Genomic DNA, 25603 nt, shown 5'->3' on the forward strand with positions numbered 1-25603 from the left:
CGCAGCAGAAACAGCAGAGCCCAAAGAACAGATGTTTAGAGCCACAGTGCTGTAGGCGAAATCTGGGGGGGAAATAAAGTTTATGGATTTGTCTCTCCAGTAAGAAGCAGGGTAAAGCACAATGCTGAAGCTTTCTGACACATTGCCAGGGAGACTGTCAGCAGTACTGGCTGAACTGGATGGAAAGGCTGCTTGCATCACAGCCAGAGCAGTGCTGGTATTTTAAAGCTGAAATGTAGCAAGGGTTGGCTCCTCGTCTCCTCTGTAAACTCACAGAGCCTGGGACTCAGCAGAACCTGGACCCCTGGCTTGGGCAGTCCCTGGTCAGTGTTGTTGACCACACTGCTCCACCAAGAAGGATGGCAGAGGCAGGAGAAGTGGCAACAAACCACAGCAGGACTCCTGTCCCTGCCTCCAGCCTTCCTTAGTCCAGCCTTGGCTGGAGAGAGAGCTGGTCCCAACAATACAGCATTACATAACTTAATAGTCAAAGCACAGAAAGAGATTCATCTGAAATGACAAATCCCTACCATGTTACACATGTTAAATATCCCAGGAGCCAGGTTCCTCATTGAGAGCTACCCCTCTCCACGGCCTTGCTTGGTGTTAGGCGACCACCAGGGCAGCTGTAGACTGGGCACAGCCCTTCTACATTCACTCCAGATAACCTCAGCTCTGGTCCCCCCCCCCATGCTTCCTGTTACTGAAAGAAAAAGCAAGTCCAAATGCTGCAACATTACCAGAGCAAGTCTGGTCTCCCATACTGCTCTGTATTTACAACTTTGCAAGGGTGAAACAAGCTCCAGTCACCTTTTGGTGCCAGCTCCAGGAAACCCCACAGTGTAACAGAGGTCTGCACAAACAGCTGCCCCTCCATCCAAGTACAAACAGCCATCCGGGCCCATCATGAATAACAGAAGACATTTTGACAGCCCAAACTGGTTTATGATGTCCATGGCATAAAAAGCAAGCTCTGAACTGAAGAGTGTGTCTGACACCACAGACCTCCAGATAATTAAATGCATATACTGCATCGGATTTGCAGGAGAGACGTATTTTAACTGATCACGTGTCTCATGCATCACCCTTTGACACTTATGTTCTTGCAGCACTCTAAAAGGGCTCTGAGCATCCTGTACAGAAAACCTCTGCTGAAGGAGGAATATTTAAATAGTACTAGACACCCTACAAAAATGCATGGAGGATTCTGGTTCTGCCAGATCCGTTGGCATGAGCCTGTGTGTCCCAAATGCCAGGGTGCTCATTTTCACAGCTCCCAGATGACTGTATCAGCTTTTAGGGTAGCTCTAACACTTTCTGGGCAATCCTGGTCCAATTGCACATACCTCCCATTTCTGAAAAAGCCCAAGATGACTGCACATGGGGTGTCGTAATGCTGCCTCAGCAGGAGGAAGATATTGCGTTGGTGGAGAGCAGAACAGCACGTCCAGAATCACATGCAAAGCAGGGATTTTCCCAGCGAGCAGCAAAGATCCACGTCGCAGGATCCCTCCTTCCCCTGGCGCTCCTGCTACCTGGGGCTTAGCAGAGGAGGCCCAGGCCGCATATTCTTTCTCCTTTGCTGTTTCCCCATTGCTCACCACTTCCACCCAGCCCCTGTCAGCCAGGATGGGACATCCCTTACCGAAGACCACAGCCTACTGTGAATGCCTGCAGCCCTTGGGCAGCCCAAGGAGGAGAAAATCCTCCCAGTCTCTGTGATGAACGCTGCACTGAGATGAACCTCGCTGAAGTGCATGATGTGAATTTGGCCATGATAATTCAGTGTAGTCCAAGAGGGAATGACACAAGAGCTGTTCATCTGCTCAGGATATTATAACTTCTTGTTTGTCCCTTGCTGCAGAGGGACAAAGGTTCATTGGGGGGCTTGTCAATCCCCTGCACAGCCCTTATTTCTAACATTTCCCCCCACAAAACCAGCGCCTGTTCTTTTCTCCCTCCCCCTTTCTACTCGCCTCCTGTAAATCATGCTGTCTCCTTCCGCCTCCAAATAGGAAGTCCGGAGCCGAGACATGCACAATCTGCCTCTTCAGAAGAGCTGGGCTGAAAGTGTGCCAGAGGAGCTGCGAGCATGACAACATATTTCCTGTCAGGAAAGTGACTCAGTGAAATGGGTATCAGAGCTCTTACTCCAGAAGTTCCCCTCTCCCCTTGCATTGCTGAGGCATGAGTCAGAATTGGAGAGCTGAATCTCAACCCCCTCCGGATCCAACCAGGAATAGCAGAGTTCAGGTTCAAGTCTGGGTCCTGCTTGCAACTCAGTGACAAGTCAACACCACGTGCCAAGCCCTGGTTTCATCCCTCACAGAAGGGGAATAAAGATACTGACCAAGTGGGCAGCTTGAATTTACAAAGCACTTTTAGGTCGAGGTGGTGCTTTCTGCTATTTGCTAATGCACCCGTTTACACCACGCTTGTAGCCTCCATACATGAGCATTGTACAATACCCCACAGAACTAGCATTGTGTTCAATACTTTGTTGAAGCATTTTACACACAACCCTTTAATCCAGAAATGCCGTAAATTCTTAAAACTCGCTGCAGACAGTTTTATTCTCTGGCCTCAGGCCAGCTCTTCCCACAGTAAGTGAGCAGGACCATCGCATGCCATGTCCTTACCTGAGCCTCTGCTGAGGGTGACCATGGACAGCCAGAGTGTAACCAGCAGGACACTGACCATCTTCATCCTGCGAGACAAAGCACACAGAGTTTCTGGTTATTTGACACTGTTTCATCACTGCAGGCAATTTTTTAACTCTGAGTGTGTGTATTTATCCCTCCATCCACCCAGTGATCCTTTAATTCTGGGAGGTTCTATTTTTATTTCATTTTATTTCATTAAGATTCCTTGAGAATAGTATCTGCGTGGCAGCGTTGCTCCACCTGTGGCAGCTTGCCAAGCCTGGGAGGTGACGACTCTGAAGAGGACAGCCCAGATCATTGACTCAAGTCACTGGAATAGTCTGTATCTGGAAGCATAAGGAGTAAAATAGGTGCTTGCAGGCTAGAAATCCCGACCTTTGACTCCCAAAACACCAAGGTCCTTTGCCAAGACCTCATTCAGCTCATTTCTAAGAACAAGTGCAGAAAGCACTTGCGATGGTGAGCAGCAGCTGCAGCACAATTGCACTGAATATGTGTTTGACAGTTCAACAGGACAACCACACCAGTGCAGCCCAAATTGGCAAGGTCTGCTGTTGGTGACCTGCAAAGAGGCTGGTTGCCAGAGTCCTGACTGCTTCACTCTGCTCCTACAGGCAGTGGAGGCAACACAAGGCCTCACCAGCCCTTTCCAGTCAAACCCTTCTCTGAACAGCCACCTCACAGGAGTAAACAATCATCAGGTTTGTAGGCTTTTCAGAAATGATCTGAACAAAGGCTTATACTTTCTAAGCAGCTCTGATAAGCAAAAAAACAATCCCAGACTTTTCCATTCCTGCTACAGAGCACAATTTCCTGTAATTTGAGATAAATGTACATTGCCAGAGTTTCACTGGCTGACCGCTCCGGTATCTGGCATTCAGCTCTCAGAGCTGCTCGCTCACTGGAATTAAATCTCCCTCTGTTTCTAGGTTTTTCAGGATGCAATTTATAAGCTGGTAGTCATGAAAACTGACATCTACTAGATGCTCTCATTAATGGGGTGAAGGTCGCATTTGATATTCCTAGGTGCTGTCAGATCACAAAGGGAGAAGAGATGGTTAAAAGGCTGAACTTCATCAAAGCATCTCAGCTCCACCAGGCAGATGCAGTAACGAGCATGGTGATACTGTCAGGAGTGTGCTTACAAGATGACAGGGAAACCTGTTCCATCATGGGGGGTTAAAAGTGTGGGGAGAGAAGCCACAGAGCTCCCTTAAACACGTCCCTCATAAACCTGTCCAGAATATATGCAGTACACAGAAGGGCTCTGAGCATAAGCAGAGAGCACCTAAGACTGCACAGATTGCAGAGATTAACAAGAATGGGACGCGTGAACTGTACTTCTCAAAACCCAGCAGCGGATATTGAATCCTTCCTTTTCAATGCTTACATCTGAAAAGCCTTTGTGCAATGCTTTCCTTCTGCTGGGCTCATCTCAAAGAGACAAAGGAAATCCGGAGCAAGCCTGCTCTTCCCCGCACAGCCCATGCAAAGGGCTGCAGATTGCCTCTGAAGCCATCAGGCTTTAAAAAACGGGCAAGAAGCAGGGAAGAAAGTGAATCTTCTTCCCTGAGGTTCAGTTGAGAGGGCTGGTCATCCCCTACTGCCTTCCTCCAAACTGAAATGCCAGCTGCTAATCAAACCCTTCTCCACTGCCACCTACAACCAGCTCCCAATGTCACTTAAGAATATTCATAGAGAAGAAACAGCATTAATGACTCCCACCCCCCAGGAGATGTTGAAGAAAAATAAAACATCTTTACACCATCAGATTGGACAGAGAGAACCAACATGCTGCACTTCTGGTAGGAACTCAGGATCTTTTGGTAATTTAGATGCTTGAAGACAGGGGGTGTAAACAGCGACAGGGAATCATTCCCATAATAAAAATCCCTCATGGTTCCCTCTCCATTTGTCATTAGCTAAATGCACAGCGTGTCCTAACTCACCCTTATTTTCTAGTGATTCTCTCCTGCATTTTGCACAAATCAGACTGAATTCAGCCCTGAAGCAAGCAGGAACAACTACTGACTTTGGATGAGTTTATCTTGTATAGAGCAAGGCCATTTATGTGGCCCGAGGCCAAAATAAACTACTACATTTCACTCAGTGATACATGAACTCTGCAGCGAGCTAATATTTACATCCATTAGCTATGTTCACAGGAACATGCTCCTTTCAGCTGTCTCAAAGAGCCACCAAGTCTCTGTTCCCATGAGCAAGGTGTCCAAGATTTCCATGCTCTTCCTGCTAGTAAGAAAATCCTTGCTTCTTGCTCTACCGAGCTATAAAATCAGAAGCCTTACACAGAGTGATGTACTTCTGCTTTGTTCCAGGCTTTCCAGAGATCTTATCAGTGGAGGCAGACAGACACAGAGCCTGTCAGATTACAGCAATTTCTCCATTACGGGAAAGGGATGCACTTGACCACAGCCCTGGTTGCTCTCACAGTGTACAAAATGCAAGGGGCCATGGAAGGCACACATACAGAGTCAAGGGCTGGTCAAGAGGAGCTGTCACAGCCTCCTGGATGCCCTGACTGGGCCAGCATTTGCCAGTTGAGATAAAGGAAGCGGATACTCTCTGTTTGGTAAAGAAATGGAGAGTTCACATACTAAGTGAAGAAGATAAAGGGGACAGTAGGGCAGGATGGCTTCTGCAGTCTAGCTCCATTCCTGTGGCACATGATTACTCAAAAAAAAAACCCCAAGACCCCAAAAAACAAAGCCACAGGATCTGATGGTTTGTACTAACACAGGTTCTGTGTACTAGTGCTGCTAGCACTGGGATGCTTTGCTTTAAATAGCCCCAAATCTGTGATCTACCCCAAACAGAAAGGTCTCCCCACAGCAGTCCTGTTGTCACACAGGAGGGCATTGCATCCAGTTGCAGAGAGAGGGGGTGGGTTTTGCAATGGCCTTAAGAATCTGACACCACAGGACTACAACCCACCCCGGTCTTGCCAGGAAGGGAAGAGTTTTCTCAACCTTCTTTGTTTCGTGACATCAGAAAGCATGTTGCCATTTTGCCTGTATATGATGCAATTCCAGTGGTGTCTGATGAACTTCTTATGCAATTCCATAGCACTGTGCTGAAACACCAGCATCTCTGGCTGCAAGAGAAGGAGCCAGAGGCCAGGGAGTGCAAACCCAGGTGGCAGCAGAGGGGTTCACCCAACTGCATTCACCCAAAGCAAATAAAAATAAAAGCAAACACTAAAGGGAGCCGGGAATAAAATCAGTGAGCAGAAGAGCTTACCAGCTCAGAAATCATATCACAGCTAGGAAGCAGGCAATCAGAGCAGCCAGAAGACAGCTGGAGAGCTCTGATACATCCTCAGCACTTCAGGAACTTCTCACGAGACCAGTATACTCTGAGGTGTTCTTAATATCTCCATAAATTAACATTTCAATAATAAAAATTCATAGAGTGGTTGGGGAAAATAATCCATCACAGCCACTGTTAGAATTTTTTTTAAGGAACTTACTTGATATGTTCACTTTGTTTCAAATCAGAAATTGTTCCCTGAGCACTTTCTTCTTCAAACTTTCACCTTCTGTCTACTGAGGAGCAAAGAAAAGTGGGGTGGGGAGAAACACAGCCACAGAAGTGTCTCTTTAAAAGCAAAGAGGGTGGAAAGGTTTGGTTTGGTTTTTTTTCATTTGGTACTGGTCACAAGTGGCATTTATGTCAGAGAAAAACATGAATATTTTCATATAAAACACCCTTTCCAAACAGACCTCAGCAAAGAATCATTCACTCCTGCCTTTAGCAGCACAGACCCTATAAAGCCTATGCACTTTCCAAACAATTATAAAACCCAAGATAGATGTCAAATAATTAACAATGAGAGCTGCACTTTAAGTAACTACTGCACACCTATTCTCAAAGACACTGTACCAATTCTACAGAACAATGCTGCATTTTCCAAGAAAAGTACCTTTGTCCCTCCTAACCACAGGCATCTAGGGAGGGCTGGTAGGTTTTTTGCTTTTCACTGAGAAGTCACACTATGGCCTGCAGAACAAAAGCACCCTTCAAAACCTTGCCACTAAGTGCTCTGGCTGAAAGGGCATTTATAATAAAGCACTTTCAGAAAGAGGAAAAAAATAACTTCAGCCAGAGCAGCTTTTACATACTATTTTCTTTCTATAATTCTGTCCAAAGTCAGAAGCATTTGAGAGCATAGGACTGGTCCCAAAAAATGGGATGTAGACAGAGGAAGGCTAGCAAAATCCAGAGTGGGATGGCTTAGGAAATGCTTTGCTTCTAAGCCACATGGACTTGAGGATGAAGGCTGAGTGATGGGCTGCAGAGCCAGGCTGGTGCTCAGGAGAGAGGCACAGTTCCTCTGCTCCCACATCACAGTGTGCTCACAAGCCCTGGGTCCCTGCATCCTCATGCAGCAGCATTGGAGAAGGCTGCTCGATGAGTTTGCTGTGTTTTCTTATGGGGAAAAATAAATGTACAGTTCAAGTAAATTCAAAGAATCCAAAAGGCAGACAAAGGGCAGCCTGCAAAAGCAACTGCAGAAAAGTAACAGCAAAAACACTAATGGAAAATGGGAAAAGGCCCTTCTGCCCTCCAGGAAACACTTTTGCTTTTCAGTACGTGCAGGAGTAAGTCAGACAAAAGGGGGAATTACTGTAGCATAAACCATCTCGGTGCCACTTACCCGGGATTTGCGCAGTGTCTCGCTGGCCCTGCCCCTCCTCCGGAGGCCATTTGGGCGCTACATGGCACCACCCTTTGCTTTGGTGTCAGCGGTTCCACTCTGCCCAAAGCAGACCCACTCCTGCAGGGAGTTGGCCAGTCCCATGGGCAGCCCCCCAGAGGAACGGAATGTTACACTGCAATCTCTGGGAATGTGGGTAGAAAGACAGGCGACGGGGTTCAGAAGTCCAGCCTTGACTCCTCAGGAGGAATAAACACGTTCATTACAATTTTCATTCCCAGACATCTTCCAGGAACAGAACGGGGAGGAATCAAGCAGCAGTTTGATGATGAAAGCCATAAGCAGCTCGGAGCACTTTCCCTGCTCTAGTGCATGCTACGCCACACTCATCACTTCAAACACAGGCACACTGACCAAAGGGCCTCCAACGCTGTCCTCAGAAAAACATTTGCATCTCCCCTAAGGGCAGGGAGTCCAGTTTATCTTGGCAGGAGCTCCCTAACAGCCAGCACATTTCAGCAGGAATCGGCCAGGGCTGAAGCCTGCCCAGCAATCAGGGATATCGCAGGAGCCATAAGTGTGACCCAATCAGCACATCTAATGGTGACACATCCAAGGCATGTACAGGGACCTGTAAGATCAATACTGAAGTCCCACTTCTGCCAGGGTAGCTGCACTCACCAGGCTATCACACGTCTGACAGCAGAGCGGGCTGAAAGGAATTTGTTCTGAAATGTTTCTATTATAAAAGTAATTTATGTCATCAGAACCAAAGGAAACGTTTCAATTTGAGCAGCCTGAAAGTTTTTCACCAGCTAGAATTACAGCAGATATTACACACCTACTTTTGTAGAGGGGAAAAAAAAATAAAATTACTGGGAGTCAGATGCAAAGTTGCCCTGGTGAGAGGTGTCCCCCATCACTAGCACAGAGCATCTTCTGTCTTCCTTGGCCAGAGCTGGCCACTTGAACACAGGACCTGGAAGCACTGGCTCCCAGCACTGGGGAGATACAGTGTCCACACCCACCTTTACACCAAGGTCTACCAAGTACCCTGAAGAGAAGGGGGGAAAAAACCCTAAAAATAAAACCAAACACACGACAAAAAAATCTGGAAACAGTCTTCTCAGCCAGTGGCTCAGCCAGCTCATTGCCAGCCAAGGACATGACATCAGGCATCTAAGGTGGTTCCATTTGCCTGTCACCCACCACAGCCCCTCCCTGGCCTCCTGCCTGCCCATCCAGGCCAAGGGCTGCAGTCTGATGTCTTTTTAATAATTAGTTTTCACTAAATCCCCAACATGGGGAGGAATGAACCCAGCAGTGTGCCACTCCAGAGTCACCATAGGAGGTGGTCCCAAGCTATTTCTCCCTCAACAGAGCAGCACAAACTGCATGAGCAATGCTCCAAAAGCACCAAGAGCTCCTGAGGACAGAGCAGGCAGCAGCCCCACCTCAAGCTCGGAGGCTCAGGGAAAATTGCAGAGATTTTCATTCACAGTGAGTCATTTCTGGGAGCTTCCTTGGTAGTGCAAGATTTGCCTCTGCCAGTGCCAATGTTTGGGACATGGAAGCGATTGCCAGGCAGGGAATTTGTGATTTGCTATTGACATTTAGATACCATCTCCTGGCATCCTTTTGGCTCAATGGATTTAATACTAATAATCAGAATTCAGACAAAGAAACTATTTTTCTCCCTCTCAAAAGGAAAAACGTGCAATCTAGGCATGTGGAAAGGCAGGGGTGGCTTGAAAATATGTCTAAAGAAACTCAGTACACCCTGCTTCTCTTTGCAGCTCTCCTGGGGTCCTCTCAGGACTTGGCAAAGCAGAAATGCTACAGATCTTACACACTGCTCTGCTGGAAACCAGGGTGCTGCTGATTATACTCTGGCAGCTATTTAGCAGGCAGAGCACACTGCATTTCATACATCAAAAATAAACTAGCAAAGTAATCTGTCATCTCTACAAAATATGCACACCTGCACAAGACAAATAAACAGCTGGGGTTACCACCTAGAGATCTGTGGAGTGGGCTGAAGAGGGGCAGGTAGAGCCACAGCTAAAAAATCAAACAGCTCAGACTACAAATGCATACATGCTGGCCACCAAGCAGTTCAAACACCGAGCTACAAGAGCACTTCTGTGCTCAAGCAAAAGGTATCCAGCCAAGATAGTCTATTTTTTAAGTCTGAATAGCCAGGGAATGAAAAGTTTCCAACAGAGCTTCAAAGAGAGCCGAGATCTTCCATGAAGCCAGACACAATGCTTCTATTTTGGATGGCGATGTTACAGTGAAAGGAGAGTTCTGAGAAATACCCACATATTGCACTACCACAAAATAAACTGATAAACTAATCTTTGCACAGAAAAAAAGAAAGCTGTAATCAACATTGCTCAAAGACTTGAGAAGACTTAAGGAATCCAGAGTGAGATTCCTCCCTTGCTGGAAAAATTCCAATTAGTTCTCACGGAGCACCTGGGGACATCTGACGAGCATTTAATTTACACATTCTGCCTCCTGACCTTTTTAATGGTTTTTCAATGTAAGCAGCTTCAATATCCTCCCTAAGAGGTTGTTCCACTGCCGTGGTGGACACAGCAGCACATCCACATTGTGCAACAGATTGCACAGCAGCAACCTCAAGTTAGCTCTGCCCAAGTCTCTAAATCTAGAGAATACAGTGCAGATTCGAGCAGGTTTATCAGCTGGGTTTACTGCCTTTCACACCACCAGCCTGCGACTCTTGAACCCCAGAACACCTTTCCCAGAAGAGCCTGGCACAGTCAGTGCTCTGCTCACTCCACATCCCCACCATCACACCAGGGGCTACACCCAGCCCTGCCCAGCACTAGCTGCAAGAGGGTCTCAGTCTCAAAAAACACTCCAAGAGTTTATTTTCCTAAGTTCAAGCCCTTGCTGCCAGATATACCTGCTCCTTCATTTCATCTCCTCCCCTTATAGCCCTCAGTGCTCGCAGACCAGATTCCCACGGTGGCTGCTCTATATTCAGCCAACATCTTCCCCTTCTTGTTCCTCCAGAGAGGGACACAGCAGGCAAAAATCCTCCAAGCACCACCATGCTCCAGAGCACATCATCACTGTCTTTCACTTCCCTTTCCAGAAGTGTCACAAATTCCTCAGGCAGCCTGCAATATCTCCAGCACCACAGCAGGTTTGCCCGTGCTGTTGCCAGTGGGGAAGACCCAGCTCTCCCCGCAGCATAAGAGAAGGATCTCCTCAAGTGACTCTTGGTATTCTGGGATAAGCAACATATTCAAGGGTAAAAGCAAGTCAGACGAATTTTTCAAGTTTGGGCCACACAGCATTTCCACACCGGTACTTATATTAATCACGTTAATTTAATCCCATTTAGCCTTATACGTAAAAGCAAACAAGAATAAGACATCAAGACGCTTCTATCCCTGTCCTGCAGCTCAGACAGGCTGTTCTAAGTGTACTTTACACATCAATCCATGGCAAAATTTAAAGCAATACTAAAACAGAAAGCCCAGGAGCTACTGGCCTCTCCTAGGACAGCACCCCACTTACAAACAGTTCTCCAGAGGTCCTTCCAGCCCTCCACATTCCCAACCCCCCCACTTGGTCCTCCTGGTGACTATTAGAGCAGCTTTCTTTTTCATACTGTCCCTTCCTGGTAAGCATAGTACAGCTGCACTCTGCAAAGGGGACTAGAAAAAGCTGGGTACACACAAAAAAAGAGGAGGTAAAGAGAGACAGAATGAGACAATCCTTCCCCTGTGATGTGTACTGGATTTGCTCCCCATGTCTCTAACATTTCCTTCTGCAAATATTCAGTTGCACCATCACAAGGAACTTGCTCAGGCTCTGCCTGCACTGACCCCAGCAGTGCAGCTCAAAATTCAACCTTCAAACAACAACACCCTGATTTTTAAGTCCTGGAGCCTCCTTTGAGAAAGTCTGCTCTCTGACCCACAGCATGTACACAGTGAGAAGGCTGAGATGGAGCTGCAGGCAGCAGTATGCTGTGATTGTCATCAATATTAATTATTTGGGGAGAATATGATTGATCTCATGAGGGCAATGAATTCATTTCCCCAGCTGAATGACAAACAAAAGGCAATACATTCGCTGCTGACATTTCCAAAGGCTACGAGGAGCAGCGACACAAGGAAATACTGCTGTGCACTAAAACCCTGCTGCAAAGGGCCAAAAATCTGAAAAGCCTCCACAATTTTCATTTCTGAGCACTTTCAATGCCAGGAAGTGGATGTCTTGATATCCTGAAATCTGTGCTGACCCCAGCCCTGGGCTGGCTCGCTTCTCTGCATTGAGAGGAAGTAATCACTGAGCGTCTTTAGAAAGCTTGGTTGAGTTTCCCTCTTGCTCTTTGACACTTTGTGTCAGCAACGACAGTCATTGCACCTGTCAGACAAGGGGGGAAAAAACGCTTATAAAGGGAAGAACATTACCTTCCTGGGTAGTCACAACCTAGGGCTATTCAGCAGTGCTGCAATGCAAAATGCAGCTCCCCTGTGCAATGGGAGAAAAGGAAAACACAGTAAGCCTGGAGAAAAACATTTCCATCTCTCCATGACCTTGAGTCAGGGTGTCTATGTGTGTGCAACCTCCCAAGAAGACAATTAAACAGCCTCCCTAAATTCCACACAGCAACATGAGAAAGAACAAGGAAGGTGGAGAAAGGTAAATTGCACTGAGACTGCAGTTATTTTTTCAGGAGAATGGATATGGGGAAACCCAGTCCGTGGAGATGTTACTCCAGTGGAGTCTTAGTTTTGTCATGTCCTTCAGTTACCCCAACACATCAACCCTGTCTGGCTCAAATGAAACCAGCACAATTTACTGCAGCTTCACATTTTGGGATCCAGCAGCACATCTCTGTTCATTCAGAGAGGTTGGGTGGCCTCAAGACCTCCACAGCCTGCCAGCTGGGCAGCAACACACACATTCTTGTCTCATTACCAAGACCCCTTCTTAGAAACAAGGACTGGAAAGTGTCTGTATCTTGAAGGAAGAGGGGGGAGGCAGCTAATTCTAAACAGAACAAATCCAATTATTTGTATTAGAGTGAATTTGCATGGCTCTTACTGTCAAAATCAGTATTTTCTAATGATCTGAGCTTTGACTCAACAGATTGCTAATAAACTTATGTAGGTGGGGCCCTCGATGGTACTACGGTGGGAAGGAGGTGAGATCGCTGTACTTATTGCAAACTAACCTCAGAAAAAATAACTAGAAATTTGGACTATTTACTCTGCCATTTACTATGCTCCTGTAAGTCTCCAAGGTTGATGATTTTAAAGCAGTCTACTAGTTAAGGGTAGAAATACAAGTTTCTGTTAATGTACATGAAACCTACATGTAGGCATCAGTCACCAAAAGAGGGCAGGAAAAATTGTAGTGCCTCCCTGATAATCAAGCATTAGAGAACTTATAAATAAATGGCTGTTCCCTGAACTGAGTGCATTAGTAGAGGCTTCTGAAATCTGTGCCTCTGTTTCCCCAGCCACATTTATAACAGCCTCTTGCCACCTCAAATCACAGCTGTGCATCTTAATGTCTCTAAAGTGCTTAGAGATGCTGAGATGAAAGATAACATATGAGTGCAAAGTATAGATTAATTCCCTAAGCTCAACAGTCAGTGGAGCTGATGGGGCTAAATGTCTCACCTATCCATCATATAAAACTGAGGTTCTGAGCCTGTCTTAAATAGTAACTACTTAAGCAACAGTTCCCTCGGAACAAGTAATTTTGAGGCTGGTTAGTTGGGCACATGGAGCCTCGGCAGAGGGAAAACACAGAAATGCAGTATAGTACTATGAAAAATAGATGCTTTTCCAGAAGGTCTTAATCACGTTCCTATAGAATTTGGTAGTGAGATGTCAACTCATTCCAGTTAAAGCTGTTCACATTTTAGCAACCACCACATTAAGAACGTGGCCAAACATAATTTGAAAAGCTTTTCACATTTCTGTTTGTTTTTTAAATTATTAAAAATCCAGTTTAAATAGTGCAAAGAAAACTTTAAATTGAGCAAGATAACTGTTGGCATCCTTCCAAGTAGATGGCAAACCCCAAAACGTTACTGCAAATCCAACAGATGGGAGTTATTTTTCACTCTTTAAAATTTCATTCCTTTGCACTGAGATTAACTGTAATTAGCTCTTTATTTACATCTAACACAAAAGGTAAAATGACAGAGAAAGGCAACTATAACCACAAATCATGGGCAGAAAAAGGAAAAAAAAAAAGCAAAAATTTCCTCTGAGAAGAAAACATATTTTTCTCGCCAAGTGGGATAATTGTTATAAATATATAGTTAAACAGCTCCACTGCATCCTGTCAGCACTAAGGATAAACATTTAGGTCACAGTTTTGCAAGCTTTTACACACAAGTTGATCAAATATCTAAGAATCATCCTCTGAACATCTAAAAAATCTCACATCCCTATAAACGGACAGCATCAGGCCTAAGGGAGGCAAGATACTCCATGTCACTTTTATTTCAGTCACAGAAGGGATTAAGCAAAACAGTGAGGAAAACAAACAAACACACAACCAAATAAACCCAGCAGCTTTTCCAGATAAAGGGAGAGGTATTAAAACTGACTTTTTTTTTCTTTTTACCTTTTTTTTTAAGTCCTCTTCTAATTCTCATAACACTTCGGATTAGTAAAGCTGAAGAGGCCTCTTAAGAATTTGTGTAAGTGCACGATTCATGCTGTATCTTTGCTTTTCAGTTGCACAACAAAGCTGGAGCTGCACGTGGAGCTCACAAGCAGCCTCTTACCGTGGTACTGCCAGGCTGCACCAGAGAGCTCCCCACTTGCACCCAGACAACACACTGACCCGTGGCCGCGCTGGCTCAAGATGAAGGCCAGATCCAAAGCTGTAAGGGTTAAAGAGCAAAGCTTGCCCAGCCATGCCCAAGCAAGCTGCTAGCAACAACAACAAAAAAAAAGGGTGAGCAGGCTTAAGGGCAGTCTCAAATGCTTCTGAACCAACTGCAAACTCTGCCATGCCAGCTCAAGGATCCCAATACCCACAACAGACATGGGATGGGAGTGCTAGACCATTCAGTTTTCCTTCCAGGAATGATAATAGGTCTCTTTCTGGGGACACCAAGAGAGAGCTGGGAAGAGCTGGATGGCCCTACTCTTGAGCGGAATTTCCAAGGTAATGGCTCCCCAGCACCTCCCTGGTGTTCCCAGAAGGAACCACCTACCACTTCCCCCGTTCAGCCCAGGATTCATGGCAATCTCTTCTTCTCTGCTGCAAACAGAGCATTTAAGTTAACAGTCCCTTTTTGTTAACACATGTAAATGTAAAACGGCTCCATAAGAATCAATGTAACCTTTTCATATAAATATAGAGTCAACACATAACAAGTGAGAGTGTAGAAGGAAAGAAAGGGGGAAAGACAGCAAGAAGGGTCCAAACACCAGGAACCTAACCTTGACTCCTCTCACTGCAAAAGGTAAGGACTGGAATAATTCTCATTTACTCATATGAGAAAGGCAAGCTCTCACACTCTTCTCTTTCCCTAACGCTCTCAAATACTTCTATCTTTAGCCAATTATCCTTGATGTAGTTTTCTTTAAATTGTAATTGGATAATCATCCAGACTCAGGGGACACCTGTGTCAGAGGAATTCCTGGGGATATATCCCCGTTTGATGAAACTGACAGTTGTTACATTAACAAAGGACTGACTAAAGATACAATTCTTCACTTGCAGTAGAAATTCTGTTTTACAAGCAACTATTTTTAGGGAACCCTATAACAAAATACATACACTTGTACATTCATGTTCCTGTATTTTATTTTCTGTCAAATAAGACTCTGAATTTATGAGTATCATGTTCTGTGCATGTGTCTTATTGGGACCTCTGAGGCTGAACACAGCAAACACACTGGTCAAGATCGCAGTTCCCAGAAGTGTATGCACCATTTGAAGTAATTTCCCCAAATCAGTTCCCTTCCTACACTCTCGCCAAACATACATCTGGCTCAGTCGCGTGCCAAAGCCCTACACATACCAACACCATGGTTGAGAAATGGAAGATTAGCTTTCTGCTTTGCAAAAACATCGGTGTGGGGGGAGAAATCCTAAAATACCTCCCAAAAGGAGAAGCTGTTTTGTTCCAGTTTTGCACTGACTGAAGCTCAGCCACACGTTTTGGTGACGGCAAAGCAGAACAAAGCAGTTACAAATCATGGAGGGAAAAAACCCCACCTGCACGTGGGCCCCCAAGCTACACACAGGGTGCAGAATTGGTGTGGAGAAGGGGTCAGCGTGGTAAACCTGACAGCCAGCTTTGCCTTCCTTCTGCCTTTGCATCTGTCCCACTTTGCACAGCCAGAGGAGCACCAGCTCTCACACACCAGGTACAGAGATGCTACCAGCCCAGGTTGCATCAGAGGAGAAAGCTCTTGGCTCTGCTTCTGGGGGCAGTGAAATCCATGAGCTGTGTCAAGAGAAAGGCTGGGGAGGAAGGAGGAGAGCAGGCAATGTCTGAATTGTGAGATCCACTGTAGAACGTGTTTCAGTTCCCAGATAATGTGGTGCTGTTCACAGATTTCAGCTTATACAGGCTTTTCCATATATCTATTTTTATTCCTGAAGCATTCCCCATTACTGTATGATGGAAAAAAAAAAAGACACGAGTGCACTCACATGCTGATATCTTCTTCCTGACTATCCACCTGGCTAATGGAACCTGTCCTCTGAGAATCAAGCTGGGGCATCTCTCCCACACCACCAGCCACAAGGGTTACCTCTATGGCAAGTTTTTGCAAGTCAGTCTTGCTGAAATGAGAGGTCACTTGACAAGAGTAGGGGACCCAGGACAGATGGGGAAAGGAATATGAATCATGTGCCTGCCAGAATAACCAACATAGAAATCCAAACATAACAATAAGTGAGAAGAAGGAATAAAAATGCAAGTTCTGGCCTCTTATTCTGAAAAAGTGTCATGGTTCCTCCTTAGAGCTGGCATCTGGTTCATGCAGGTCTTGAAGGAATAAAGCTGGGACAAACTCTCTCTGCCTTGTTCTTCCTATATGCATATTTCAGAGCTTAAAATCACAGCATTGAGGTCAGCAATGAGGCACTTCCCATACCTTCGTGTATCCAGGCACCATCCAACCTGCTGCCACATCACTCTCCCTACCTTCTGAAGTCTCTCTTACCTATATGTTCCTGCCAGATACTTTGGGGTAGCACTACCTGACCAAGGGTATGAGTCTGCTGGAGCCCAGACCAACACAGTAGTTATCCCCGCTGCACACTCACTAATGTTTTAGATGCAGAATACCTACACAGAGCCACAGAGTCTGGAAGGAGAGAGCCTCAATGTGTTCAGACACAAGCTTTCCTTCCAGACTCTGGAGGGACCAGAGGACCTTCTGGACTCTGGGGAGGCATGGACAGACATGAGCAAGCACTGCTATTCCTATATAATATGTAGACACTTTGAACTCAAGCTACAACCAGAGACATGGAAAGCAAGTCACAGGGCTGTGAGAGTGCAGACCTGCCCTCTGCCTTGCACAGAGGCACTGCACAAGAAACATAACCTCTCACCCCACAGCCCCCATGCAGCAGCTTCCAACTTACCAGCTTAATGTTTCCTGTCATTTCAGTGCCCTGCATGCTTCCACCACCCCAAGTCCTCACAGTCTTACTCTCCATGTCCCTCATTATCCTGCATCCTTAACTGCTCTTACAGAGAAAGTGTTCCCAGGGACACCAACAACACCACATCTATTTCCAGGGAAGGAGAATATCTAGGTATTAGAGCTTAATCCTCTCTGCTTGCCCTCTCCTGCTCACCAGAGGCAGGCAATGGAGGCAGAAGCAGGACCCTTTCCAGCACCAAGCCTGTCCACCAGAGAGCCCTTGGGCTGGAGTAATGCTCTCCATGCAAACAAGGGATGCCTTTCCTGCAAGGAACACAAGTAAATCTTCCAGAGCTGCCAAAAGCAACCTGTTATAAATTACCCTCTAAGTTATGAGATATGGACCCTCCATGGTACAGTTAATAAATAATACCCCACAATCCTTCTAGGTATGGAAGTGTAAGTTCTTCTTACCCAAAAGAGGCACTCTGTTAAAAACAGAGTGTCAGGAAAATAATACTTTTTAATCACAAAGGAGATAATTTTTTGAAAAATATAAGGAGCTTGCTGCAATCTCTCAAATCCAGAAGTAAAAAGCCTTTGCTAGGAAAACAAAACTGAATGCATGGAACAAAAGCCATCATTTTATAAGAAAAAAAATCAGTAAAGCAAACCAGAATTTTATCCAAGCATTATAATCAGCTATTCACAAAGCAGAGGTTAAGATGGAAAGAGAGAGTGTGCATGTGAGAGTGCATTTATAATCCATTTTACTGTAACATTCTAAGGCCCCGAGATTGGGATTCTGTTGTGCCAAGCACAGTACAAACCCCAAGAAACCAGCCCAGGCTGGGGAACAAGCACTGTACCGGGGGGAAAGCAACACTGGCACAGAAAAGGGACACCTGAAACAGTGAAGCCCTGACAGTCTCCTTTTTTCCCACCTTCTTTTTCAGGAAATAATTCCCACCATCCAGTTTCCCTCCAGGTAACCTCCCAAAAATGCTTCTAATAAGGGAGCATCTGTCCCCAACAAACACACAGCAAAGGCCATCTTGCTGCCAGTATTTAATCGCTTGCAGTCGGTTTTCTTGGACGTCTCTTCCACTTTATTTCCCTGCTGTGGCTTAAGCCTGACCCCTTCCTCTCCCCTCTTCCTTTTCAGTTATGTTTGACAGCAGAGGGGAGCAGGTATCAGAGGCTCCCACATTTGCGATACAGATAATAAAAAATTAAAGTTGAATTCATCAGTGCGTGTAAGAGCTCCAGCCAGGAATATCTAGATTTCCCTGGCCCAAAGGAGCGAATTTAAGGAAAGTATTCCGTATTTTGGAGACCGGAGGTATGGCCAGCAGGAGCGCCGGAGACGCAATCAGCGGTCCCGCAGCTCGGCTCGCCTCCTGCACACACACAGGCTCCTTCCCGAGGGATGGCGGAGGGTCCCCCGAGGGAGCGCGGGGGTCCCCGGCCCCGCGGTGGCACCGGCACCGCCGCGCCCGCCGCCTCCTCCGCCCCGCTTCCCCCATCCCCGCACCTCGCTTTCACCGTGCCGACCCGTCCTTGCCCAGGCCCCCGAGCGCTGCTCTTCGGGCTCTCCCGAGAGCTTCCTCTTCTTTCTTTCTTATTTTCTCCCCCGTGCCAGCCGAGGAGCGGGGGCTGCTGCGGCCGCCGCCGCCACCACCGCCCGCCTCACCCCGCGCCGGGGCTGGAAACCTCCTCCTCCGACACAAACTTTCCCTTCGCGTGCGGGGAAGTTCACGGCCAGGGCGGGGCGTGTCCGGGCCCCGTCCCTGTCCCTGTCCCTGCCCACGCCTACAGGAACGGGATGTCCCCGCCCATCCCCACGCTCCGCGGCTCACCTGAGGACGCGGGGAGCGCACAGCTGTGCCCTGCGCCGCGCTCTCTTCTTCCTCCTCCTCTTCCTCTTCTTCTTCTACCTCTTCGTCGTCCCCGATCCGCGCCCCGCGGCTCCGCTCCGCCCTGCCCGCCCCTTTCCCCGCTCCGTACGCGCACGGGGAGGGTCCGCCCGCCTCCGGCGGGTCGCTCCGGGGAAGCGGGATCGGAGCCGGAGGGCGCTGAGAGAGAGGAATGCGGCCGCGCTGTCCCTCTCGCAGTTAGCGGAGTCCGGCCGGAGGAGGCGGGTGCGAGGCGGGGTGTGCGGGGCCACGGCTCCCTCTCCTGGCTGGAGCCGTCCTGCCGGCGGGAGCTGCCGGGAGCCAGGGGCTGCCCGTTTGGATGGTGCCCATGCCGCAGCCCCTGCGCGCTCTGCGGACCACCTGCCCCCCGGGAAAATAAAGTTTCTCCTTCTCCCTTCTGATGTGCTGGGATTTCCTCACAGGAATTTCCTGCCTGGGCTCGTTGGAGAGAGCTGGCAACCTGGGTGCTTTGATGCCACCTCATCCCAGAGAAGTGGCACCTATTTTTGCTGTATCCCTGCCACAGATGCAGCCCAGCTGAGGCTGAAATTGTTGATGGATGAGGAGTGAGCACTTGAAACAGGCTGCAAGGGCAGCGTCAGTGAGTCTGGGGAGTGGAATAAGAATCTGCGTAGATTTGGGCTAGCACCTGCTCCTGAAGAATGTGGCTGGAGATAATCAGTGCAGCCCCTAGTGCAGGAGTGCCCTTGCTCTGGTCCATGAGGAAAGCTCGTTCTCCTCTCAAGTTGGCCTGGAGTCTCTTCCATCCTGGCAGTGAGTGACCTGCCCTTATTGGTACTTTTATCGCCTCTTGTCAGGCTGACAGCAAAATGATATGGCTGGACAAAAAGTCTTTAGTGCTAAGGAGACTCCTGTCTGCTCAAAGTGCTGCAGAGCTTCTTAGCACTATTGGCTACAACACTTGGATCAAGTTCAGTACTTCAGTTGTTATCCTAGAAGGTGAATCCAGGATATGTAAGAGACCAGATTTCACTCCACCATATGAAGCTCCTCTGCAACAAACCTATTGTGAAGAGCAGGGTCTTGCCAGAGCATCTGGCACGACCTCTCATAGCCATCGCCATCAGTCATCTCCCCATTTTCTCTGCAAGGCCATATGAGGCACCACTGCACTCGTGGCTGCTGGGAAAGGGGGTCCTTACCCTCATCAGCACAAGCCAGCTCACCAAGGTGGGCACACCTGAAGTTCCCCCATCCTGAGGAAGAGTGGCTGCAGCCTGGCTATGCCACAGGCTGGGAAGGAGCTGCGACAGGCCAGTGCTGATCCTGCAGCTCCAGCAAGAACTACTCTTTCTCCTGCGCCTCTCTCTCCTTCCCTTCACAGGGTTCTGGCACGGCAAAATTAGGCATAAAGTTTCTTATCTCAGCAGCTTTCATGTCCTGGTGGTGAATGCCCTTGAAAATCTGCCTACTTGGCTTGTGCTTAGAATCAGCTCTGCTCAAGCCATCTCTAACCCAGTTCCATCCACATATTAAAGTGACTTTTTAAGGCAGAGGTCTGTGTAGACTAATTTACCCCACTCTTAGGGCAGATTAGTCTGTATTTTGCTCCATGCTACCTCACAGCTCCAGGACCCAAGCTATCTTGTCTGGAGCTACTTTAGGTAGTATTACTGAATATAGGCAAAACTGGAATAACAAGGCACATTTTGTGAGCTGTATTTCCCAACATACTTACTCAGAAATATGGGCTTAAAATTGTCTGTTGAAATATGACAGTCCACTTTTCTCATAGAAGACGAAATAACAAAAGGGTTGCATATTTTAGTCGTGATATTTAATGCAGCTGTGGGAGTAGCTCAGCTGCTCTGGTGATTGCAAGAATTAAATAACAATAATGATTCCTTGTTCTACGTAATATCTGCCATCCATAGATACAGATCTGGGATAGGACGTGTCATTATTCTTGTTTGGGAGGATCCAGGCACTGTTGCAATACGGGTAATGCAGGTTAACAGTCATCAACACTTACACCCTGGGAAATTCATACCATTCCAAACTCCAAGCCTGCCAGTGCATATTAAGATCTTTAGGCCAGAGTCATTAACTTTCTCTGATTTTGACAAAAAGCCAGAATTCAACTTTAGACTTCTTTGAAAGGGTCATGAAGTAAGATTCAAGATCAAGTTTCCAGAGACTGTTTAAAAGCTACAGCTGATAGCAAAGCCCCAAATCACACTGCTTATTGTGTTTTCGTGGCAAAGGTTTCAAACCTTTTTTGCTTATAGATTAAAAGGATCAGGAATTCTCTAATGTAAAATAAGAGTAATATTGCTCACTTGGGCTCAGTGCTGTCATAAGGATATTTTTATACTGCTATTTTTTCTCCCATCCTCTCTCCACACTTGCACATGCTATTTCTGTGCAGGTTAAAATGCAACACAGTTACACCCTAGAGTGAATTATACTACAGTTTAAAGAGCAATTCAGTAAACAGAAAACATCTTTAAAGCCCAAAAAGGCAGCATTGTTCCACAATTTTTGGACTGGGAGCAAAGAGTAGCATTACTAAGTAAAACCACGGGGGGGACTTAAATAGCAGAGGAATGTCCTGGTGTTTAGCCAGGACACTGGAGCTTCTGGTATTACAGCTGCTGTGAAAATATTCCACAGATCTCCAGTAACAAGTGGCCGAAGGCCTTGGTTTGCTGCTATTCTATTCCCATTAGGCAATTTAGAGCTAGATGCACAGGAGGAGCCTGGATCACAGAGCCCACTTCTCTGCTGTGCCAGGAACAATGTTGTTTATGGTCTTTTTCATGAAAAGACCATCCTCCAACTTAAAACAATTTTGTGTTTTCTGCCTGTTATTCCTTCTGTGATATTCACCCAGGCTGTCCGTGCCCCTGATGGTCAGGAACCTTCATGTCATTTCCATCACCAGTTTATTCCCACATGTTCTGGCACCAGCACTGGCTTCCATTTCAGTAGCTGTTTTGCTCACTGCTCATTACTAAAGTATTTTTATGGAGATGGTTCCTGTCTCCTTTTACCCCTTGAGCTACACAGGACTGGCTTTTCAATCTTCTTTCCTAAATGACTCTCAGTTCACCTCAGACCTCTTCCCTCCATCTGCTCTGGTTTCAATTAATCTTAAAGTGCATATAGATGACCAAAAGTAGTTAGAGTATTAAATGGGAGGAGGTCTCACTGACGCTTCGTACAGTGACATTAAAGTCCCCATTTCTCAGTGAAATATCTCACCTGGTAATCCCAAGCTGGCATTTATCTTTCTGCAAATAAGCTGTAGTGATCACCTCATATTTCTCCTCCATTTTTCCTTGCAATACTAAGTTCCCAGGCTCGATCAGGAACTCGTTACTACACCCTTGTCAGTTCCCAATTCCTTTGTTTTTGTCCTGACTCTCAGACTGTGCACAGTTTTCCAATTTGTTTGTTCTTAGCCAGCATTTCTGACTTTGGGAGATCAAGGTAGTTTCATAATCTCTAAAAAACATCTTCTTGCTTGCTACTTTACTCACACCCACCTAACCCATTTTTCCTTCTTCCTAGTTCAGGAAACAAGCCCTAGACTACATATAATTATAGTCTGTGTAGTTATAAATGAACGTGCCTTCTGTGTTTGACACCTACGTTTTAACTGGCATCAAGAGGAGCACGCTTGATAACCTAAGACACAGGACACAGGAGAAACGGGAGAATGACAGACATTTCTGACGTAGCAGCACATGGACCTCCCATCTGCTTCTGTCAAGGGAGCTGAGGTTACCCCCACACGGGTGTAAGGGCTGAATATTTTCTGCTGGGACCACGAGGAACCTGAGCCTGGCTGAACATGCTGGCATGGCTTTCAGACAGGTGTGAACTGCTCATTCACCAAAATGCACAAGGAATTGCAATTGTATCTGTGTCGGGTGAGCTTGACGGACACAGATTGTGTGTTCGCTGCCATACTGAGTATGTCCAAACTAGATCTCAAATCTCACTCCCCAGTGAGGCATGTTGTGTGAACCTCTATAAAACCCCTGCACAACGAGGAGGGATTAGAAGCACAGCTTCATTATGAGTTCATCTATGTTTATTCCTGAGGATGTGGCAAATAGCTGTTGTCCATGTTAATCTGCTAAATATCGTTAGTGTCTCTTCCTCTGTGTTACACAGTGGTAGGGCTGCTAATGCAAATGGTTCTTAAATGGAAACTTGACCTTACATGACTTGCATCTAAGTCCATTCAAATCTCTGTCACACATGTTTTGATATAGCCTAAGGCCAGAGATATTTCCAGTCCTATGAGTCTGTGTTTCATACAAGCTAAAGCTATTTCAAATCAGCAATGGAGAGGAATATCTTCTCATCCTGCTAAAGGCTTTGACTTTTGGCAGATATCTGACCCACAAGTACATACGTTGCGCATGGTTTGTGTTTAGGATGCCCGAACATCCTTCTGCACAATGTATTCAAACATACCAAATTTGTATGAATTGCCTGACCATGGAGGTTGCAGGAACACTCAAACTGGGTTGGCATTTCAGTTGTGCAAGACCAATGTCTGTCTCAGTCAGTCTTTGAAGAAGGCATCTAGCCTGGCCATTAATTAAGCTGCAGTGTACCTCGCTTGCTCACTGATGCCAGTGGGAAGTGGCAGGCTGTCAGCAGATTAATAAAGCTAGATGGGCTGAATACAGCCTTGGTCATCGAGGCAATTCCCTACTGCTGGGTATTTCTACACGGAGTGGTCTCCGGAGATGATTTCAGACACCTGGCTTCTCTGGCTGATGGTTTGCTGACACCATTGCAAATGGGAAAAGGCACTGAGGTAACACACTTTCCTGGGAGACAATTAAAAGATCTTAAGGAAGCAAGAAAAGCCTTAATACATCATATTTTTATCCTAGCTATTTGTAAAAGCTCTTCTTGTCTTGACAGAAGTTTATACAGATGTTTTGATGCTTTAATAGTTTTTCAATAGTCTTTTTTTCTGAACAAACCCCAACTATTTTGGGTAACTGTCTGATGATAAACCACAATGGTTGTGGAAAAAAAGAGAGCATCATATCTGGTGAATGAAAAAAATTCCAGAAGCACATTCCAAAATCTTATTATTATAATCAGTAACAGTTTATTTTCCCCCTAAAGATAACAAGATCATTCTGCAGAATGGCTTTTAAAATATCAGGTTTCACTTCAGCAGTGATGAGGCAACATTAGCCTTTACACTCTGGGTTTATCTGTGCACAAGCTAAGGATTTCTTAAGGAAAACAATTCTTTTGTGTAAGTCTTAAAAAGGGTTGCACAAGCAATAGAAGATTTTAGGAGCAAACTCCAGAAACTGCAGAAAACCTTACACAATCCCTGAAAAGGGCAGCTGCAGGTTAGCAAGACCTTGATGTAGGGAGATGATGTTACTTGCCAAAATTGGGAATTCCTCCTTGCTAAAGCAAGCTGGCATATTTTAACCAAAAGGCAGGACCCTCTGCTCCTGTTAATCAGTGCTTCTGATGGAGCTGTAGCAGTTCATGATGCTGAAGGTTTTTGGCAATGCTGATTGCTGTGGTTAGGCAAAATACCCATCTGCACAAAGAGTGATTCCTGGCATCCTTGCAGCTCATTTCCCAGGTTAGTGTGTTTCCAGGCATTTGAAGGTTCCTTTCTCTTAACAGCTGCTATCCATCTTTATAAAAACGAGCGTAACAGATGAAGCAGAATGGCCAGTTTTGTTCTAACTCCATTGACCTCACTGGATTTATATTAGAGAAGATTTTGGAGTAATAAATTTGCATTTGCACAATTACTAGAAACATGCTGTAACTCCTTCCACCCCGAGTGCTATTGATTTCTCAGATGCCAGATCAGCACAATGCAGCCCCGTGCCGCCGCAGGGGACCAGCTCTGGTGACAGAAGCAGGGGGACAATGCTGGCCTTGCTGGCACTGTGTCACAGCCATGGTGCTGCTCGGATGCGGGTGGCTTCTGCTAAAGGCCCACCCCACCTGTCCATCATTACCTCCTGAAGTGCCAGAGAGGAAAGTTTCTGGAGCAGCCTCCTGGCAGATGCAAGGAGGGTAAATTAGCCTAACAGATCAATCAGTTTTTAAATGGAAATCAGTATGATCATAAATGTCATCATGAGTCTGTGAAAGCAGAGGGCAAGGCTCAGGAATGCTCCTGGTAACTTTTAGTCCTGGATTTCCTCATCTGCCTTCAAGGGAAAATGAGAAGCCCTTAAAACTTATTTTCTTCCCAGTGGCAGGAAGAGGGATTGAGCCAAAATTTGCAAAGGTGCAAAAAATACTATTAGCCTCCCAGGATATAACAAGCTTGGACAGAGTTTTTTGAAGGAAGAGGTGAGCTATAGGAATATTCCATTAATTGTGGATAGTGTTTAGAGAAGAGCTATAAAGGTCAGCAGAGGAAGTATTCAATTTGTATGAAGAATAATGAAAGGATGCTGCCTGCATGTGTGGCTACAACCTACGGCTCTCACAGGAATGTGGGCACCTTGAGAAAAACATTTTGGTTAGGGCAGTTAATTACTGCTATGTAATTTGACAAAAAAAGACTGAATTAAGTCAATGGAAATTGGACAGATATATAGGCAGCCTCAAGACACAAGCCACGCTTATGGAAACTCTTTTTTTTTTTTTCGAAGCAGATCACCCACCTGCCTCTTCCTTATGAAATGAGAGATCTTAAAGATCACTGAAGAGGAGGGAATCAAGAGCAACACATTTGTTAGCAAGTCA

General features: G+C 46.2%; 1 protein-coding gene across 6 annotated transcripts in view; it reads right to left on the reverse strand.

Annotated features, from left to right (window-relative positions):
- IL1RAP (interleukin 1 receptor accessory protein) overlaps positions 1-18931 on the reverse strand; it is a 50498-nt gene extending 31567 nt beyond the window's left edge. For 2 of the 6 annotated variants that reach the window (XM_027685696.1, XM_027685702.1), the window contains exons 1-2: positions 7339-7388; positions 2640-2707 (exon numbers count right to left, since the gene is read on the reverse strand). In XM_027685696.1, coding sequence (XP_027541497.1) covers positions 2640-2707; positions 7339-7388 — 118 coding nt within the window. Of the gene's footprint in view, positions 1-2639; positions 2708-6150; positions 6224-7338; positions 7389-18495; positions 18682-18820 lie in introns of those variants that run through there. The other 4 variants (XM_027685701.1, XM_027685697.1, XM_027685698.1 and 1 more) reach the window with 4 other exon arrangements.
- Positions 18932-25603: the final 6672 nt, after the last annotated feature.

The sequence above is a fragment of the Neopelma chrysocephalum genome, unplaced genomic scaffold (assembly GCF_003984885.1).
Source record: "Neopelma chrysocephalum unplaced genomic scaffold, ASM398488v2 Primary Assembly neopelma1_69, whole genome shotgun sequence".
Classification (NCBI taxonomy): Eukaryota; Metazoa; Chordata; class Aves; order Passeriformes; family Pipridae; genus Neopelma; species Neopelma chrysocephalum.